This window comes from Fukomys damarensis, unplaced genomic scaffold (genome assembly GCF_012274545.1).
Source record: "Fukomys damarensis isolate Sample0158 unplaced genomic scaffold, DMR_v1.0_HiC HiC_scaffold_11, whole genome shotgun sequence".
Taxonomy (NCBI): Eukaryota; Metazoa; Chordata; class Mammalia; order Rodentia; family Bathyergidae; genus Fukomys; species Fukomys damarensis.
Genome location: NW_022900923.1, coordinates 23285763 through 23302887, shown reverse-complemented (window position 1 = coordinate 23302887; position 17125 = coordinate 23285763). Strand labels below are relative to the sequence as shown.

Genomic DNA, 17125 nt, shown 5'->3' with positions numbered 1-17125 from the left:
TCAAGGATAAATAACTTTTTAACTAAATTTTTTCTTTCTTTTTTTGTTTTTTCAAATCTATGAAGTAGCACACATGAAAGAGAAAGAAGTGGGTAGGTGCAGATGGTGGCAGGATGGAGGGTTCAAGTCCTAGACCTAGATTTGGGAAAGTAAAGAAGGGAAGAAGGTCTGACAAATGGTCTAAGTTAGAACACTGGAGGCAGCAAGCACACTGTTTTCAGTTGTTCTTTTTAGCTTTATATTTCCAGTTTCTATTATTATTTTCAGGCAATAAATACCCATCCTGACTCAGAAGAGTGCTACATACCTGTGTGAAAATATAATTGGACCAACTCATTTGTGAAGAATCTTTTCACTGGGTAAAGAGTTCTAGGTAGGCAGTCATTTTCTTTCAGCCCACTGAAGATTTCATTTTAATGATTTCTGACTTTCCTTGATGCTGTTGGGAAGTCAGTTATCAGTCTAACTGCTACTTCTCTGAAAGTCATGTTTTTCTCTGGTTGCTTTTTAAAAGTATTTTAAGTAAGTATAACACGTACATATAAAAGTTTGGAAACCGTAAGTTTGTAAGCTTATCATGAAATGAACACACTGTGTAATTACCACCCAGAAATGTGAAATACATTATCATACACCACAAATAACTTTTAGGTCCTCTTTCCATGCTAACTTCTAGAGAATTTACTGATTTAGCTCTACAATTCACCTGGAATTGATTTTGCATTCAATATACAATAGAAATCAGGATTTATTTTCTCCTATATATCTTAAAGGATTTCTCTTTCACTATTGTCATGTAGCCACTTTTGTTATAAATTAGGCAGTGTTGTACTCGCTTTGGCAGCACATATAATAAATTAGGCAGTGTCAACATACATATTGGTTCTGTGTCTCGATTCCCTAACTGATCCCCTAATCGACTCAAATGGACTATTTGGGTTTGATTTGCTGTTTTAAATTTTTTTCTGATTTCTTGAGTTATATACTTTTCTGATACATACATTTAGGGTTATACATTTTCCTTTATGGCTTTTAGCTACATTCTTCACTTCTTGTTATATTTTCAATTTAATTCTATTCAAGATATTTTAAAACAATTTTAATTTTGATCCAGGGGTTATTAGACATGAACTGGTTAATTTCTAAACATGTCAGAATTTTTGGTTATCTTTCATGAGTTTAATCTTCTGAAGTAGTTGAGACTTCCTTTATGACCCAATGTACAGTTAATTTTGGTAAGTGTTCTATATGCATTTAAAAGAACGTGCAGATAGCAGTTTATGGATGCAGTGCTCTACATAGGTAAATTAGGCCATGTTGGTTAACTACTTATTTATTAATGATGGAAATATGTTAAAATTTTCCACTAAAAGTATAATATATTCATCTACTTCTTAGCAAAGTTAATTTTTGCTTTGCATATTTTCTGCATTGTTAGTTGTATACAAATTTGAATTGGCAATCACTAATGAATCTCGGAGCCTCTAGGTCTAGAAAATTTCTTGAGTGCCAAAGTGGCATTAGTTCTTTTTGTTGTTGTTGTTGTTGTTTTGTTTTGTTTAGTTGCTATGTAGTTCAGGCTGGCCTTGAACTCATGGTGATCCTCTTGCCTCAGCCTCCTGACTGCTGGGATGATAGGCATGTGCCGCCATGCCCAGCGGTATTAGTTTATCTTTTTTTTTTGAGACAGGGTCTCACTATTTAGTTCAGGCTGTTCTTAAACTCACTATGTAGTCCAGGATGGCCTCAAACTCACAGTGATCTTCCTGCATCAGCCTTGTGAAGGTTAGGATTACAGGTGTGTGCCACCACACCAGGCTAGTGTTTACTTTGAGGTTCCTGCTTTCATTTAGATTTTGTGCTATTCTGTCAGATTATTGATAGTTTTAGGAAGATTAAAGACATTTTATTCATCATATTTATTTCAGTAAAATACTGGACTGAATAACAGGCCACTAAAATGCAAAAAGTGATTCTCAAAAATTTTAATCCTCTTCTGAGCCTGTTTATCTCCCAATTATTACTCAATGGCACCCACTTACAAGTCATCATCTATAGTAACTGAAACTTTGTAAAAATTAACTTTTAAGTCCTGTAAGCAGGATTTTCCAAATATGAGGATGATGAACAAGTTTGAGTGAAGTTAGAAAATTTAAGCTTTTCAGTATAATAAATTCTCATTTTAAGCAATGGGTATCTTTTAGGTATAAAGAATCTTTGAGAAACCTTCCAATAGTTTGCTTACCGGAAAACCTCAAGAGGGGCAAAGACAGTAGCAATGATGTCCCCAGAATGAGGCAACACAGTTGTAGTGGTAATTGAGATTTGGATAGTCCAAGCAAAGCGTAATATCACATCTTCTATGATGGCACAGTAGTAGTAGGCCTAAGGAATAATAAACAAACTGAATATGATTCCTATCACATTTCTCACAAAGAGGCATGCCTATTAGTAGTACGACTCACACATATTCCACCAATAAGCACAGGATCAAGAGGAAAAAGTTGTTTCCTTTTGAATTTTTCAGAGAAGCATACATTTTAGGAAAATTTCACCACTTTAGTTTTGTCTTAAATTATGTGGTATTCAAAATTAAGTGTTGCTGAATTTAATAATCATTTAACAAATCTTACTCCCGCATTGTATACCAGACTCTTCTAGTCCCCAGAAATATAAGCTAGATGAAAACCCCGTTCAACTGAGATTAATTCTAGAAGGTACATGATGTTAACAACATAATAGATAATGTTAAAGAATATAAGCATTTTTTTTTTCTTTTGGTACCGGGATCGAACTCAGTAAGCACATTTATTAACTGTACTATTTGTACTGTATTTTCAAACTGCCTTACCCTAAATTTGACAAAAAATTTTGCCTTGACTTTGGATGATAGCAAATGAAATTAAACTTGGATTTCACAAACATGGTTGAATTTAAGAAATATTCTTGGGCCAGGGATGTAGCTCAGTGATAAAGTGCTTGCCAAGTATAGAGTAAGCCCTGAGTTCAACATCCAGTATTGTAATAAAAATAAAAGTTCCATTTTTTTTAAAGACATGGAACACAGTGCTCAGCTAATACTTCCAGGTACCAATATTCAGGATTGAGGAGTCCAATTTTAGTTACACAAAGGTCTTAAATACACATGAATTGTAATTCATGGATCTGCTCATTATTAATCTAAATTTGCTCATTAACAGATGTATTTAAAAGCTGTGACTTTTTGGGAAGTTGCACTTCTATGTATTAAATCATAATGTTTATTTAATTTAATTTTAATGATGTAATGCTAGTCATTGTTAGAAAGCTAGTAACAAAAACAGTAATCTTTTCACTTTTTCTATTCCCTAAAGATACATATTTTCAAAATTTATAGTTATTTCTTGTTATTTACCATCCACGTATAAAATATGTATACTAGTCTATCTTGAATTGTCAATTTTAGGTATTATCCAGTAAATTCTGATTGTCAGATTTTATGAGGATTATTATGATTTTAATATATTCATATATCTCTATATACCCTCTCCCACCCTACCACTAAAGTGATAATGCAATTTTTAGTTAAATTCGCATTCAGTATATTCAATACTAGGTCTAAGTGAAGAACTACAATGTGGATTTAAGAGTTAGTCTTAAGCTATTTACAGCTGACTGACATGGTATCTGATACTACCAAAAAATCTGAGATTTTTCTGGAGGAATATATACATATAAAATTTAAGATCAAGAGACACAGAAAAAATTGAATACAGAGACAACAAAAATGGCTCCTGCATCAATATCATGCATTGTTAATTCCTAGAAACTGATTTTAAGGTTCATACAGCTGTGTTATTAATTCTTAACAAAGGTCCACTGGACTCTGTAAGTAGTTTCTTTGCTTCTCCAGCTGGAAGAACTCTATACTAATACTACCTTTTAAAAAAATTGCAGGGGATGTGGTGATCCAGCCGAAGTTTTCTTATAAATTTGCAAACTGAAATGTAGGAAAGCATACCCTATATTTCCTAAGATTATTAAAATATATAATAACAAAGAAACTGAAAGATTCTATTCACTAATTTTATTACATAGAAACCACTAAGTTCAAACTATTTAGAAAGAATATGAATTAACATTTATATAAAGATATGAACAATTCATCTAAGCAAGCATAATAAAAAATAATAAAAAAACAAGGCATGAATAATGTAAGCAGTAATGAAACACACATTTGGTGAGTGCAAGAGGGACATTGTACCTGAACTTGGGCCTACTCTTTGATTACTGATTTTCTTTTCTAATGGGATTCATAAAAATGTCCTTAACATTTTGGTCATACATTTTAAATTTTTACATTAAGATTATTGCTACAGCTTAAGTTAAAAAAATTTTAAAAAATCACTCAATGTCTTTTTCTACCTTCATTTGTACCTCTAAAGTCACTCTACACATCATTCTTTATACCCACTCTCCAACTGTTTATTTTCAATCTTCATGCTTGAAAACAGCCTTACCCATTCAACAACTGAATATTATACATTCACACACATCTTAAAATAAGATTTTGAAGTAATGGTGACATTTTTTTTGGTACCGGGGATGGAACTCAGGACCTTGCACTTGCGAGGCAGGCGGTGGCTCCACTAAGCTAAATCCCCAGCCCGACATTTTTGTATAGTAAAAAATATCAGAAACCCAATCTATACTTTTTTTTAAAAACCCATAACAGAATTAATACATTAAGGGATAATGTAGTCTAACACCTTTATCTGGTAGAATCCACTAGTTTGGTTGCCTAAAGTTATATAGGGAGTCTGAGAGCTAGGATTAGAATTCACATACTAAGATTTCTAGCATTGTTTAGTCTCCTTCAAAGTGTAGTTGTGATATTTATCCTTCACTAAAATATCTCAGCAAAGTATTTTGTTTTTTAATTTTTAAAGTAATATTCTCTTGTCATTTTATTCATATGTAGATAATACCCTAAAATAATTGCTCTAAAATTGTATGTTTTGATTGAATTGACACTTGATTGCAATAAATACTGGTAAACAAAAGAAGCCTTCCTGATGCACCCAATCAGAACCATGAATTCTCTTTCCTTGGACATTCATAACACTGCTTATTTAGTCAAATATGTATTCATTCATTCCATAAATATTAACTCTGCTACAGACTAGGAATTATACTAGGCAGTGAGAAAACAGATACCTTAACAGATAACTATAACATAATGTGATAACTGCTATAACAGAATTTTATATGAGTAAAAAGGATAGTAAGAATGGTTAAACATTATAGGAAAAATAGAGACTTCTTAGAGAAAGTAATCTTTAAACTGATTTTTAAAAAGGAGGAATAGGAGTCAACTTACAAAGCAGACCAAGGGGATAAAGGGTGTTTCAGAGGGAATTCCAATTCCATGTTCAAAATTAAAACTACAGTAAATTATTCTTCTAGTCTTTATCATATTGTATTACATTGTTTACCTGTTTAGAATATAGTTTATAGCCTCCTACGGAAGCAGAATTTTACTTTGTTTTTACTTCCTATAGTGTTCATCAGCAAATATCTAAGTATATTTTTAGTGAATGAATCAGTATTTTTGTTAACTGTTTTTCTAATGGTATTAGGTTATAATTAGGGGTTGGGTTTTATCATAATAGGCTTTAGTGATACACCTAAGTTGTTTTTTTTTTTTTTTTTTTTTTTTTAAATGAACGCAAACACTTTGTACATACTTTTTGAGGATATACAATCTCTTCCCGGAGGAAAGTGTTTTCTCCAGCATTCTTATCAAAGAGACCCCAGTCCATCTTTAGATCCCAGATCAGGGTGTAGCAGGAACTGATGATATAAAAGATGATCCACAGGTAAAGGAACACTGTACTGTCTGAGTGACCTCGTTCTAAAGAAAGAAAAGGAAAAGAGAAAATTACTAGACTTAAGTAAATTTCTTCATTAAATAAAACAAATAAAAAATAATTACTTATAGTATTCTATTTACTTATAGTAAAGGAAGTAAGACTTTTAGGTTTCCTAAGTAGAATCACTGTCCAACAAAGACTAAATAATAAAGGTGATTTTCCTGAGATTCAAACTAATCATCAAACATTTATTGAGTATACAGTATTTGTACAAATATGCACCTGGCATTTGAAAAGTCTATTTTGAATACATAAAAATCTAAAAATTTCAATGTAAATTTTGATGTTATAAAGAATGTCATTTTAATTTTTGCCATCAGGTGGCAGCTTAGTGTAAAAAATGAAAAAGATCCTAGCAACATCACTATCAAAGAATGTGCTGCATGTATTTCAAGAAATTCTTGGGTTGCTTTTACTTTAGAAGAATTCCTTCATACACTTAGATCTTGTCAATAGTCATCGTGAAGGCGATATGATAATTCCAGATAAAAAAGTAGCTGGGCACAGTGGTACACACTTGTAATCCCAGTTCCTTGGGAGACTGAGACAGGAGGACCCCAAGTTCAAGGCCACTCTAGGCAACAACAGCAAAACTGTTGCAAAATAAAAAAAGGATGGGATGTAGCTCAGTGGTAGAGTGCTTGCCTAGCCCTAGGTGTGGGTGGTGGGAAAGAGCCAGAAAGCAATAGACAGATGAGGAATATACCTTTAAAGACACCATCTAATTTTAAAAAGCATTAATTACTGTCAGTTTTCCAAAGGTACAGAAAGCAAAGGCATTATCGTGTATTTCCACAAGCCTTCCTATTAGAGTAGTATTTAATATTTTAAGTAAAGAATGATTCAAAGGTAATTATTAGAAATTTATAATCTAGTAAGTAAAAGAGATATTTGTTATTGATAAATTTGAGATCAACATGAAGTCTAAATTACAAAGTGCAATGAGAACTTCAAGGAGAATGGGAATGTTTCCAACAGTAAGAAATAAGAGGAAGCAGCATTTGAGTTACTTCTAGAAAAAGAAGTAAACAGTATACAAAAGCCAGGCACATGAGGTAAGGTCATTCAAGGCTGAAGGAAGAAAATGAGAAGACATGGGGCAGGAGAGTACAAGGTATGTTTAAAAATCTACAAATAATTTATGTCCACTGCAGGTGACATACAGAGGATATAAGGAAATTGGGATAATTCAAAATAAGGCTGTTGGATGTCTTCTTGGGCCTTAGGATAAGATCTATATTTCTGGGAAAAAATGGTTAGTAAATTACTTGCATCAGAACTACTTAGTTTTTAAAAATAGATACCTCGGAGCTCCAGTGTTATGTTACAATCAGTCTTATCAGTTCATGAAAGCTAATGTGTTAAATTTTCAGAACCTTGGCTATAGTGGAAATATTTATATTTCAGCAAACACACAAAACAGTGCCTACTATCTCCATTCCCTTCTAAGAACTCATTTGTTAAGCAGCACCCCACCCACCCAAAACTGGAGATTAAACCCAGGGCATTCCTACTGAGCTGTAATTCAGCCCTTTTTATTTATTGTTTTGAGACAGTGTCTCACTGTGTTGCTAAGCTGCCCAGTCTAGGTTTGAAACTGCAATCCTCCTGCCTCAGCCTCCCAGAGTTCTGGAATTATAGACGTGCATTATCACGCAGCTCAGCACACCTCTGTTTAGCTTCATCTTTTAGAAAGTCGATAGTAGGGGAAAGCAACTGGTATTTTTAAAATGGTCCACAATACGTGGATATGGTAGTGCATGCCTGTAGTTCTAGCACTGAAGAAGCTGAGGCAGGAGGATTGTGCGTTTGAGGCCAGTTTGGGATGCACACCAATTTTCAGGCCAACCTCAATTATATAGCAAGATCCTGCCTAAAAAAACAAAAACAAAATTCACATCAACAAAAAAGCCATGAAGTGAGTCTAATGAACAGCCCAGCTTCAATATGAACATAATTTAAGCTTAAATTATTTCTACAAAGCCTGTTCTTCATAAAAAGCAAACTGGGTTGAAGATTTAGACCATAGCACTGTATACGAATTTAAAGTATCTAACACTTTACTGATGTAGTCAGATAAATTCTAACATGTTTACTTCATTCTATACAGAGATTCAGAGTCTAGCTGAGTAGTATTGTTCAATAATCAGCATCATGGTTGCATTTTAAAAGCTGCTGTAATTCATCTCCTTACAAAGAATAAAGCAAACTCAGCAACTTAATAAAATTTACTATTCTCATATTTCCAAAACACCTTAACTACAAATTATATTAGCAACTTTTAAAATTGAATGCTTAGTATGTGCATGTACTCTACATATATATATACATATATATATGTGTGTGTATGCATCATGGTTGCATTTTAAAAGCTGCTGTAATTCATCTCCTTACAAAGAATAAAGCAAACTCAGCAACTTAATAAAATACACTATTCTCATATTTCCAAAACACCTTAACTACAAATTATATTAGCAACTTTTAAAATTGAATGCTTAGTATGTGCATGTACTCTACATATATATATACATATATATATGTGTGTGTGTATATACACACACACACACACACACACACACACACTATATTTAATTTTCCCAATAATAAGTTATCATTCGGTTTGCTGGTGAAAGTGAGGACAGAATAGAGTAACAGATACAGTCATCAGGAGGTAACAAAATGGTATTTTTCAATTGAGTAAAGGTAATACTCTCTTATTACTGAAAGCTGACTTTTTTCTTTAAAATTATTTAATAATCAAATGTAAAATATTATATAAAAAGATTGTTTTTTGAAAGTTAAAGGAATTAACAATGAAACTATGAAGCTCGTTTTCTAGTGTCCTAGATTTTAAGTCCTATCCTTTCAGTATAATTCTTAAAGTGGTACAGTGGGTCAAATATTTCCCTCTTTTCTAAGCTCATTTTATTTGTATGAAATTTCTATGTAACACACATGAGGACTTACTGATTTTTACATAAACAAATATTCTTACAGAATATTTTATAGTAAGTAATATTTTATCTCTAAGAATTCTTCAATTGCTAGCATAAATCTGATCTATGAATGCTATATTTTGGTCTTAATTATCACCCTCATTTGATCTTTCTCATCTCCCAAATGAAAACAGCTTCTCCTTCCTTGAAATCATCTGCCTCATTGATATTCTGAGGATATACTGAAAAGATATTATCACTTTAGGCAAGCAATTACATCTTATTCTCTCTTGGCTAACCCTGGTAGTCCACTTTAGTAATGTACAGAATTACAGAAAATCAAGTCATTGCTATTCTACCATAAAATTCTATTACACACCTGCCACGTGAGAAGCATAATCACATCGAACATATTTACAGCAATGATCTCTACTGAATCTAAAATAAATACAAATAAAATTCTTAAAGAGTTTTGTGCCCTAAAGTAAAATAATATGTTGTAAAAGATGATTTAAAAAAAAACAGAAAAATTACATATAGAAATCATCATGACCCATGTTTCAGGAAGGACATTTAGAAAACAGTAACATATAAAGTCTTTTTACTCTTGTAATTATTACTAGCTTTTATTATCTAAAATTAAACAAACAAGCAAACAAAAAAACAAAAAGAAGAGTTTTCAAAGCCTAAACCTTTGGAGGTAAGGTGAATTATGACTGAGTTTATTATTAGCATCTGGCAAATCCTGGAGCTATTTCCCATAACCTGAAAATAAAATCAAGCTACAGAATAATGAGATTAATATTATTCTCTGAAAAATAATATACAGGTGGTTTGCAATTTGTAGTTTTACTCACAGTTATTTACTTTAAAATGGTGTGAAAGCCATATTCATTCAGAAGACACTATACTTTGAATTTTGATCTTTTCTCAGGATAGGGATATGCCATAGGCTAGCTACTCTGCTGCTAGACAGCATCAATGAACATAGCTCTAGTCAGTTATAAGATCATAACTTCAAACAACTGATATTCTACAGGGTATTGTATTGCTAAGCAATGATACTTGGTAAGTTATATGTATTTAGTATATTTTCAACTTCAAATATTTTCAATGCTCTGAGTCAATCTCAATCTTAACTTTAAAATGGTAAAATAGCTCTGTAAAACTATGAAATAACATTAAAAACATTTCTAAGACAGCATGGAAAAACAGAATTTAAAAAATTATACACAGGTGTTAAAGGGTATAGCTCAGTAACAGAGTGCATACTTAGTGTGTATGAGGCCCTGGGTTCAATCTTTAGCACCCAAACCTAAAATCAAACAAAAAAAACCTCCAAAACTACATACACATTATTTCATATTGTAAATAAAATTATATTTGTAGAAAAAGACAGAAGTAGTTATCCCAGACGAGGGTCAAGATTAAGAGAACTCCAACTTTATTTATATATTATTTGAAATTTATCTTTATAAAATATACACATACCCATGCTTTACCTGCATAATTAAAAATAAAAGCAAATGAAGAAAGTGGGGTAGGAAAAAATACTTGTTACTAGGGTGATGATATTTTATAAGTGTGTACAATAAGCTACATATTTATTATGTAGGTATTCTACTTAACTCCAAAGAAAGATCTGCTCCCTGGTATATTCTAAAAACATGGGCCAAAGGTCTGCTGGGTAACTAGGTATATTAAGGGCTAAGTCTAAAAGAGGAGAGATAAAGTAGACAAAACACATTGGGAAAGTACAATTATAGAACTGTACATAGAGGAGTAATCAGTCAGTAAGCCAAGATATTAGGAGGATAAATGGCTGGGAACATCCTCTTGAAGGAGCAGAATGTTGAAAGGACTTGAGGCAATCAGGCTTATGGGGCACAGAGAAACACTTCTGGGAGTAGGGCTGTAGCTCAGTGATAGAGTATTGGCCAAACACCCATGAGACTCTGCATTCAATCCCCTAGAGTACTCAAGGAGAGGGATAGGTGAGGAGGGAGGAAGTGAAAGATGAAGAAGCGTTTGTCTTTCCCTATGTTTCATTATATGACAGATCCAAAAAGATGAGAGATCTCTCAACTTTTAAAGAGCTTCTCTTTATTCCTTTAACAATATAAATTCTAAATTGAGCTTGGTGGTGTACCTGGGGAAGCTGAGGCAACAGATTGACAAATTCAAACCTAGCAAGGGACACTTAACAATCTAGAGAACCTATCTCAAAATAAAAAATAGCCAAGCATGGAAACACAGGCTTGTAATTCTAGTACTCTGGGGGAACGGAGAAGGGAGGATCACAAATTTGAGCCCAGCTTTTGCAATTTAGCAAAATCATGTCACAAAATAAAAAAAAAATTAAAAAGGGGTGGGCATGTGGCTCCATGCTAATCCTGTATTTCAAGGTTAGTATATTTTGTTTTTTTGTTTTTTTGTTTGTTTTCAGTGCTGGGATTGAACCCAGGGCCTCACACATGCTATACCACTGAGCTATACACCTTCAGTATGTTTTAATTATTACACAAACTTATTGTGGAATAGTGAACCAACAAGGACAGGCAGACTACTATTTTGAGACATAGGAATGAGAAAAGGAAAAGAAAAAAGTCTGGATAGCTTAACAAGGTAAGGGAAGTCTTTTTTTGCAGGGGGGTGGGGGGAGCTCTGGAGCATTTATATAGGCTGGAAGGGAGGAGCCAGTAATGACAGAGTTTGAAGGTATAGGAACGACAAGATGTAACCGCCAGAGCAAGATCCTGAGTCAGAAGAAAGTGAGGTCATCACAGCAAGGGCAAAAGGACACCTTGTTACCCAAGATTGAGGAAAATGTAGTGAGAAGGAGTTTGGAACACATAGGTAGGTAGAAGTTAGTAGAAAAATGATAGGCTGTTTTCTCAAGCTAATAAGATACAAGATCTATCTGTAAGAGTAAAAAGAGAAAGGCTGAGTTGATGAGGAAAGGCAGAGGACTGTTACAAAAATTCCTTTTCAAGTTAACATTTCTGAGATCAATACTACATGTATGTTAAGTCAGCAAAAAACAAAATGATCTATGCAAGTTTAGAAAGAAGTGATCTCTCCTTTCCAAAGGAGAGATTTGCATAAAATATTTTGTTTGTCCATGTATGTCTTTTATATAGCCATATATTTCTTTTCTCTTTCTATAAGGTTATACTCTAGCCAGCATTTTAAAAAGAATTTAACTTCAGAGCAGAATGAAATATATATATAAATAAAATATAAATATATATATATTTTTTGGTCTTTTCCATTAAGTTGTAATGTTTTCCAGGGAAAAATCTTACATCTGCATTTTCTGAGACCCTATGCACCTGGCTGCATGTAGCAGGGGCTTAAAAAATATCTGCCAAACTGAATTGAGGGACTTTGCTTTATTCATTTTTATATTTTCTTTTTTGGTACCGGGGATCGAACTTGGGTCCTTGCGCTTGAAAGGCAGGAGGTGGAACCACTGAGCTAAATTCCGGCCCCATTTTTATATTTTCTATACAATGCTTTACCTTTTATCAAATATTTGGGGAAGACAACATAGTTGCTGGCAGTCTAGACAGATGTGATCCTAAAAACACATAAAATGTTCAATGTAAAAGACAACAGACTTATATGTTGCATAAAATGCTTAAGAATTAAAAATGAATAAAACAAAACTTAAAATATAAAATTTATAATTACCATGCATTTCAAGAAAAATGGAAAAATACTCAACCACAGAAATGCATAGGTTTTTGTACCAAAGAAGTGATGCTGCCAAAGCTCAGTTCACAGCTAGCTAAAAGCAGAAAATATTCTGAATCCAAAGGATGATAAAGAGCTGCTTATACACATGCACATGTTATGTCTACAGTCCCATAGTGCCTGCAATTTATAATTACCATGCATTTCAAGAAAAATGGAAAAATACTCAACCACAGAAATGCATAGGTTTTTGTACCAAAGAAGTGATGCTGCCAAAGCTCAGTTCACAGCTAGCTAAAAGCAGAAAATATTCTGAATCCAAAGGATGATAAAGAGCTGCTTATACACATGCACATGTTATGTCTACAGTCCCATAGTGCCTGCCTACCCAGATTTCAATAGAAAACTACTAGTCACACAGGAACAAGGCAAATCTCAAAACTGAATGAAAAAAGACAATCATAAGAGGTCAACACTGAGATGCCAGAGATACTGGAATTATTAGATGAAGATTTTAAAATAGCCATGATAAAAATGCCTTAGCAAAAAAAGTCTCAGCAAAGAAATATGAGTCATAAAGGGGAACCAAATGAAAATATTAGAATCTAAATAAAAGTTGAGTGAATGGCGTTTAGTTGAACAAAGAGGACAAGGATGCTAAGCAAACTGAATGACAGGACAAAAGTCATTACCCAATGTGAAAAACAGACTATAAAAAGAAAATAAACTCAGGGACATGTGAGATTATGAAAAATGATCTAACATTTGTTTTATCAGTCCTAAAAGGAGAGGAAAGGAATGACCTAAGGAAGTACTTGAAGAAACAGTGGCTGGGGCTGGAGATTTAGCTCAGTTGTTCTGCTTTCTGCCTTGTAAGCACAAGGTGCCAAGTTTGATTCCCAGTACCAAAAAAAGAAAGAAACAGTGGCTGTATATTCCACAATATTGACAAAAGATCTAAGTTTATAGGTTCAAGTAACTGCACAAACCCCAAACAGAAGAAGCCAGAAGGAACTGATCCCCAAATACATTATAATTAAACTTCAGAAACAATTTTTAAAAAATCTTGAGAACGCTGAAAAAAACTCCGGCATCTTACTTCTTTGTGGAAAAACATTTTGACATATTTCACATCAAAAACCTTCTGAAGGCGAGAAGGAAGCAGCACAATATTTACCAAGTGCTGAAAAAACAAAAACAAAAACTTTCACCCTAGAATCTTATAGTCAATGAAAATATCCTTCAAGAATGAGGAGAAATTCAAGACATTTTCCAGATAAAGGAAAACTAAGAGAGTTTCTCAGCAGACCTACTTTAAAAGAATTGTGAAAATTCTTTAAACAGAAAATAATGAACCTTCAATAAAAAAAAAATATGTAGGGAAAGTGGGAAGGGTAGGGGAAAGGGAACAAGGGAAAAGAAAAAAATATGAGAACATGAAAAAATGGAAATAAAGTGTTTGTAAATGGGAAGGGGAGGAGGGGGTGAAGGGAGGGCAGGGACAAGGGGAAAAAATGCATGAAGGTACAGGATCCCAGTAATGAATGTAACTGTATTGTATACCTAGATTGTACCAATAAACTCAACAAAAAGAAAAAAAATAAACAAAAATATGAGTTTTTAAATATAATAGGTCTTTTTTTCCCCTAAATTCTAGGTCTATGTAATGGCTGAAGGAAAAATTTTTAGACTGAATAATATGGAGAAATATTTAAGACAACTATGTTATAAATGGGGAAGGGGTAAAGAATCTAAAGAGAAGAAAGGTTTCTATACTTCACTCAAACTAGTAAAATGACAATACAAGGACACCGAAAAGTTATGTACATGTATAATGGAATATTTAGAACAGCTACCAAAAGACCTATATGAAGAGGTATACTTAAAAACTAGTATACATAAATCAAAATAGAACTATGAAAATGTACAAGTAAAACCATAAATAAAAAAGGAGAACAGACACAAAAAAGAAAATGCTATGTGTAAACCTAACATTCAATAATTACATTACATGGCAATGATCTAAATAGACTACAAGAGACTGGCAGAGATTGGCATTAGATTAGAAAACATGGTCCAACTATATTCTATCTACAAAAGATAAATTAAAAGGTAAGAGATGAAAAAATACATATCACACAAATATTAATCAATTCTAGCAGAAGTGGTTGAACATATTAAACTATCAGATAAAGTAAACTTCAGAGCAAAAAAATTTACTACAAGTATTTTCTCCCGACACTCTTTTTTTTTTGGTTTTTTGAGACAGGGTCTCACTGTGTAGCCCAGGTTGGTCTTGAACTTACAGTGATCCTCCTGCCTCAGCCTCCCAAGTGCTGGAATTACAGGTGTGCGCCACCACGCCCGGCTTGCCTGGCACTCTTAAAGACAATTTTCCCAATTCCTTCAGTAGTTGTTAGTCTATAATTTAGATTTTTCTACATCTTCCTGCATTTATTTGTAATTTTCTAAAATAAACTATTTTATCCATAAATTATTCATAATAATTTTGATTTTCTCAACTATAATTAAAGCCTCTTTCTTAATATTTTGCATGAGTTTTTGTCACACCTTTATCACAAATCATGGAGAGGACATTAATAACCAAATTACCACAAGTCAGTGTAAGTGCACTATTTAATTTGTATAATAAACTTATAAGGCAGGGATTATTATCTCAATTTTATTAACCTCAGAAAAGTCTAGTTACTTTCTCAGGGAAACATAATTAAAAGTGGATAAAGTCAGAGATTTAGCTCAGTGCACCTTGCCTGCCTTGCAAGCGCAAAGTCCTAGTTCGATCCTCAGTACTGAAAAAAAAAAAAAAAAAAAAGAGTGGATAAAGTGGATAAACTGACCTACTCTCAACATAAAAAATTGCCTCTCACCAAGGTGGTGCTTTTAAAATTCTTACTGTTAGAGGAGTTAAACTGAGAAGAGAGAGGTATCTAGTTAAGTGAAGAAAGCCCATTTTCTGCAATAGAAAGTTGAAAGGAAGTTTTAAAAAAATTGATTCCAAATACAAATTTGAGTTCTTAAGGAAGGAAATAGAATAGGCATATGTGTGTGACAAGAAAGAGGAAGACTATGTAACAGATTCTGTTTTTGCCTAACTTTCTTTGGTGTTTCAGTCTTTTCTATATTAGCTATGAAATATATTGAGAGGCTTCAGCATTTCATTTTGGTAAATGTTAATTTTCTTTTGAAGAATTCTTGGTATGATAAAACAGTCACAAGAAGTATACTTCTGCTTTTAAAAGAAATGGTGTTAGAGGCAACTAAAAATATTTAGAGATAATCTGAGAAGCATACAGGAGAGTAAAGAAATGCAAATACTGCATATAGATGAGCTATTTAAAGTGGGTAGATTTTAATTTTGTCTTCCATTAAGTGAAAGCATTATATTTTAATATGTGAAGAAAATACTAATTGTATAAGGAAAAATTAAAAAAAATTTTTTTTGTTTTGGTACTGGGGATCGAACTTGGAACCTTGTGCTTGCAAGGCACCACTGAGCTAAATCCCTGGCCCAAGTCTAAATTTTTTGATGAAAACTATTTTATACTTCTTTTAAAGTTTCAATGAAGGTGTTAAGGATGTAGCTTAGTGACAGAGTATGTGTTTAGAGTGATCAAGGTTTTGGGTTCAATCTCCAGCATGCATACATGGACACACACACACACACACACACACACACACACAGAGTATCAATGAAATTAAGTATTAGTTCACTAGTCTTCGTGTATTTTCATACTTTGTTCACTACATTCTAAGAAGCATATAGGCAATACTCCTTGTTTATTAACAATTAATAATAACAGAATAGTTAACTTTATCTTACCTTAAGTATCCCTGGTGTTTTCTAAGAAGTGAATTTTAACTCCATAAGAAAGAACACTACTCTAAGCAAATGAATCATGATCAACCATTCACCCATTATTTGAAATAGCATTAATGTTGGTTTCTGTTAACCTCCAATTGAAGAATGACTTTTACCTTTCTGGCAGAGAAAACTGATTCCACATTTCTCTTACTAATAAATAAAGTGTGCGGCTGTTAAGGTGAACAGCCAAAGTTCCTGGCAATGTTTTTGGTTTTCTATGAAGAATCAGAAAATGGGTATACTGCCATAAAAGTATAGTTTAAATTATTCTTGCTTACTGTACCTTTGTGTTTTCTCAACTATAAACTTATCGGGCACTTGTGATGATGATTCACTGCCCTGTCTGATCTTTTCCGTGTCTTTTTTGTTGACCCTGAGTTTAACACAGTCACTATGATGAGCTCAGAGCAGGCTATAAATTTAGAAGGTAATACTGTAGAACAACAACAACAATAACAAATCTAAGACCTGGTCTGAATTCTAGCTTTGTTAGCTATTTGATGTTTAATTTTGGAGATATAATGTCTGTATTCAATTTCCTTAACTTGTTAAATGAAGATCAAGTGCTTACCTCTGACAAAGACTCTCTCCTTTACCTAACTCTAGGCAGACTCCTCAGCCTTTACCCTGACATCTGTCTTTGGAAGACCTGCAGCACCACCTAGTTGTAGCAAGAAACTTGCTAAGTCAATTAAGTC

The 17125-nt window shown here is 33.1% G+C and overlaps 1 protein-coding gene across 1 annotated transcript in view; it reads right to left on the bottom strand.

Annotated features, from left to right (window-relative positions):
• Xpr1 (xenotropic and polytropic retrovirus receptor 1) overlaps positions 1-17125 on the bottom strand; it is a 174519-nt gene that overhangs the window by 5743 nt on the left and 151651 nt on the right. The window contains exons 12-13 of the mRNA XM_033762123.1: positions 5727-5893; positions 2246-2385 (exon numbers count right to left, since the gene is read on the bottom strand). Coding sequence (XP_033618014.1) covers positions 2246-2385; positions 5727-5893 — 307 coding nt within the window. The remainder of the gene's footprint in view (positions 1-2245; positions 2386-5726; positions 5894-17125) is intronic.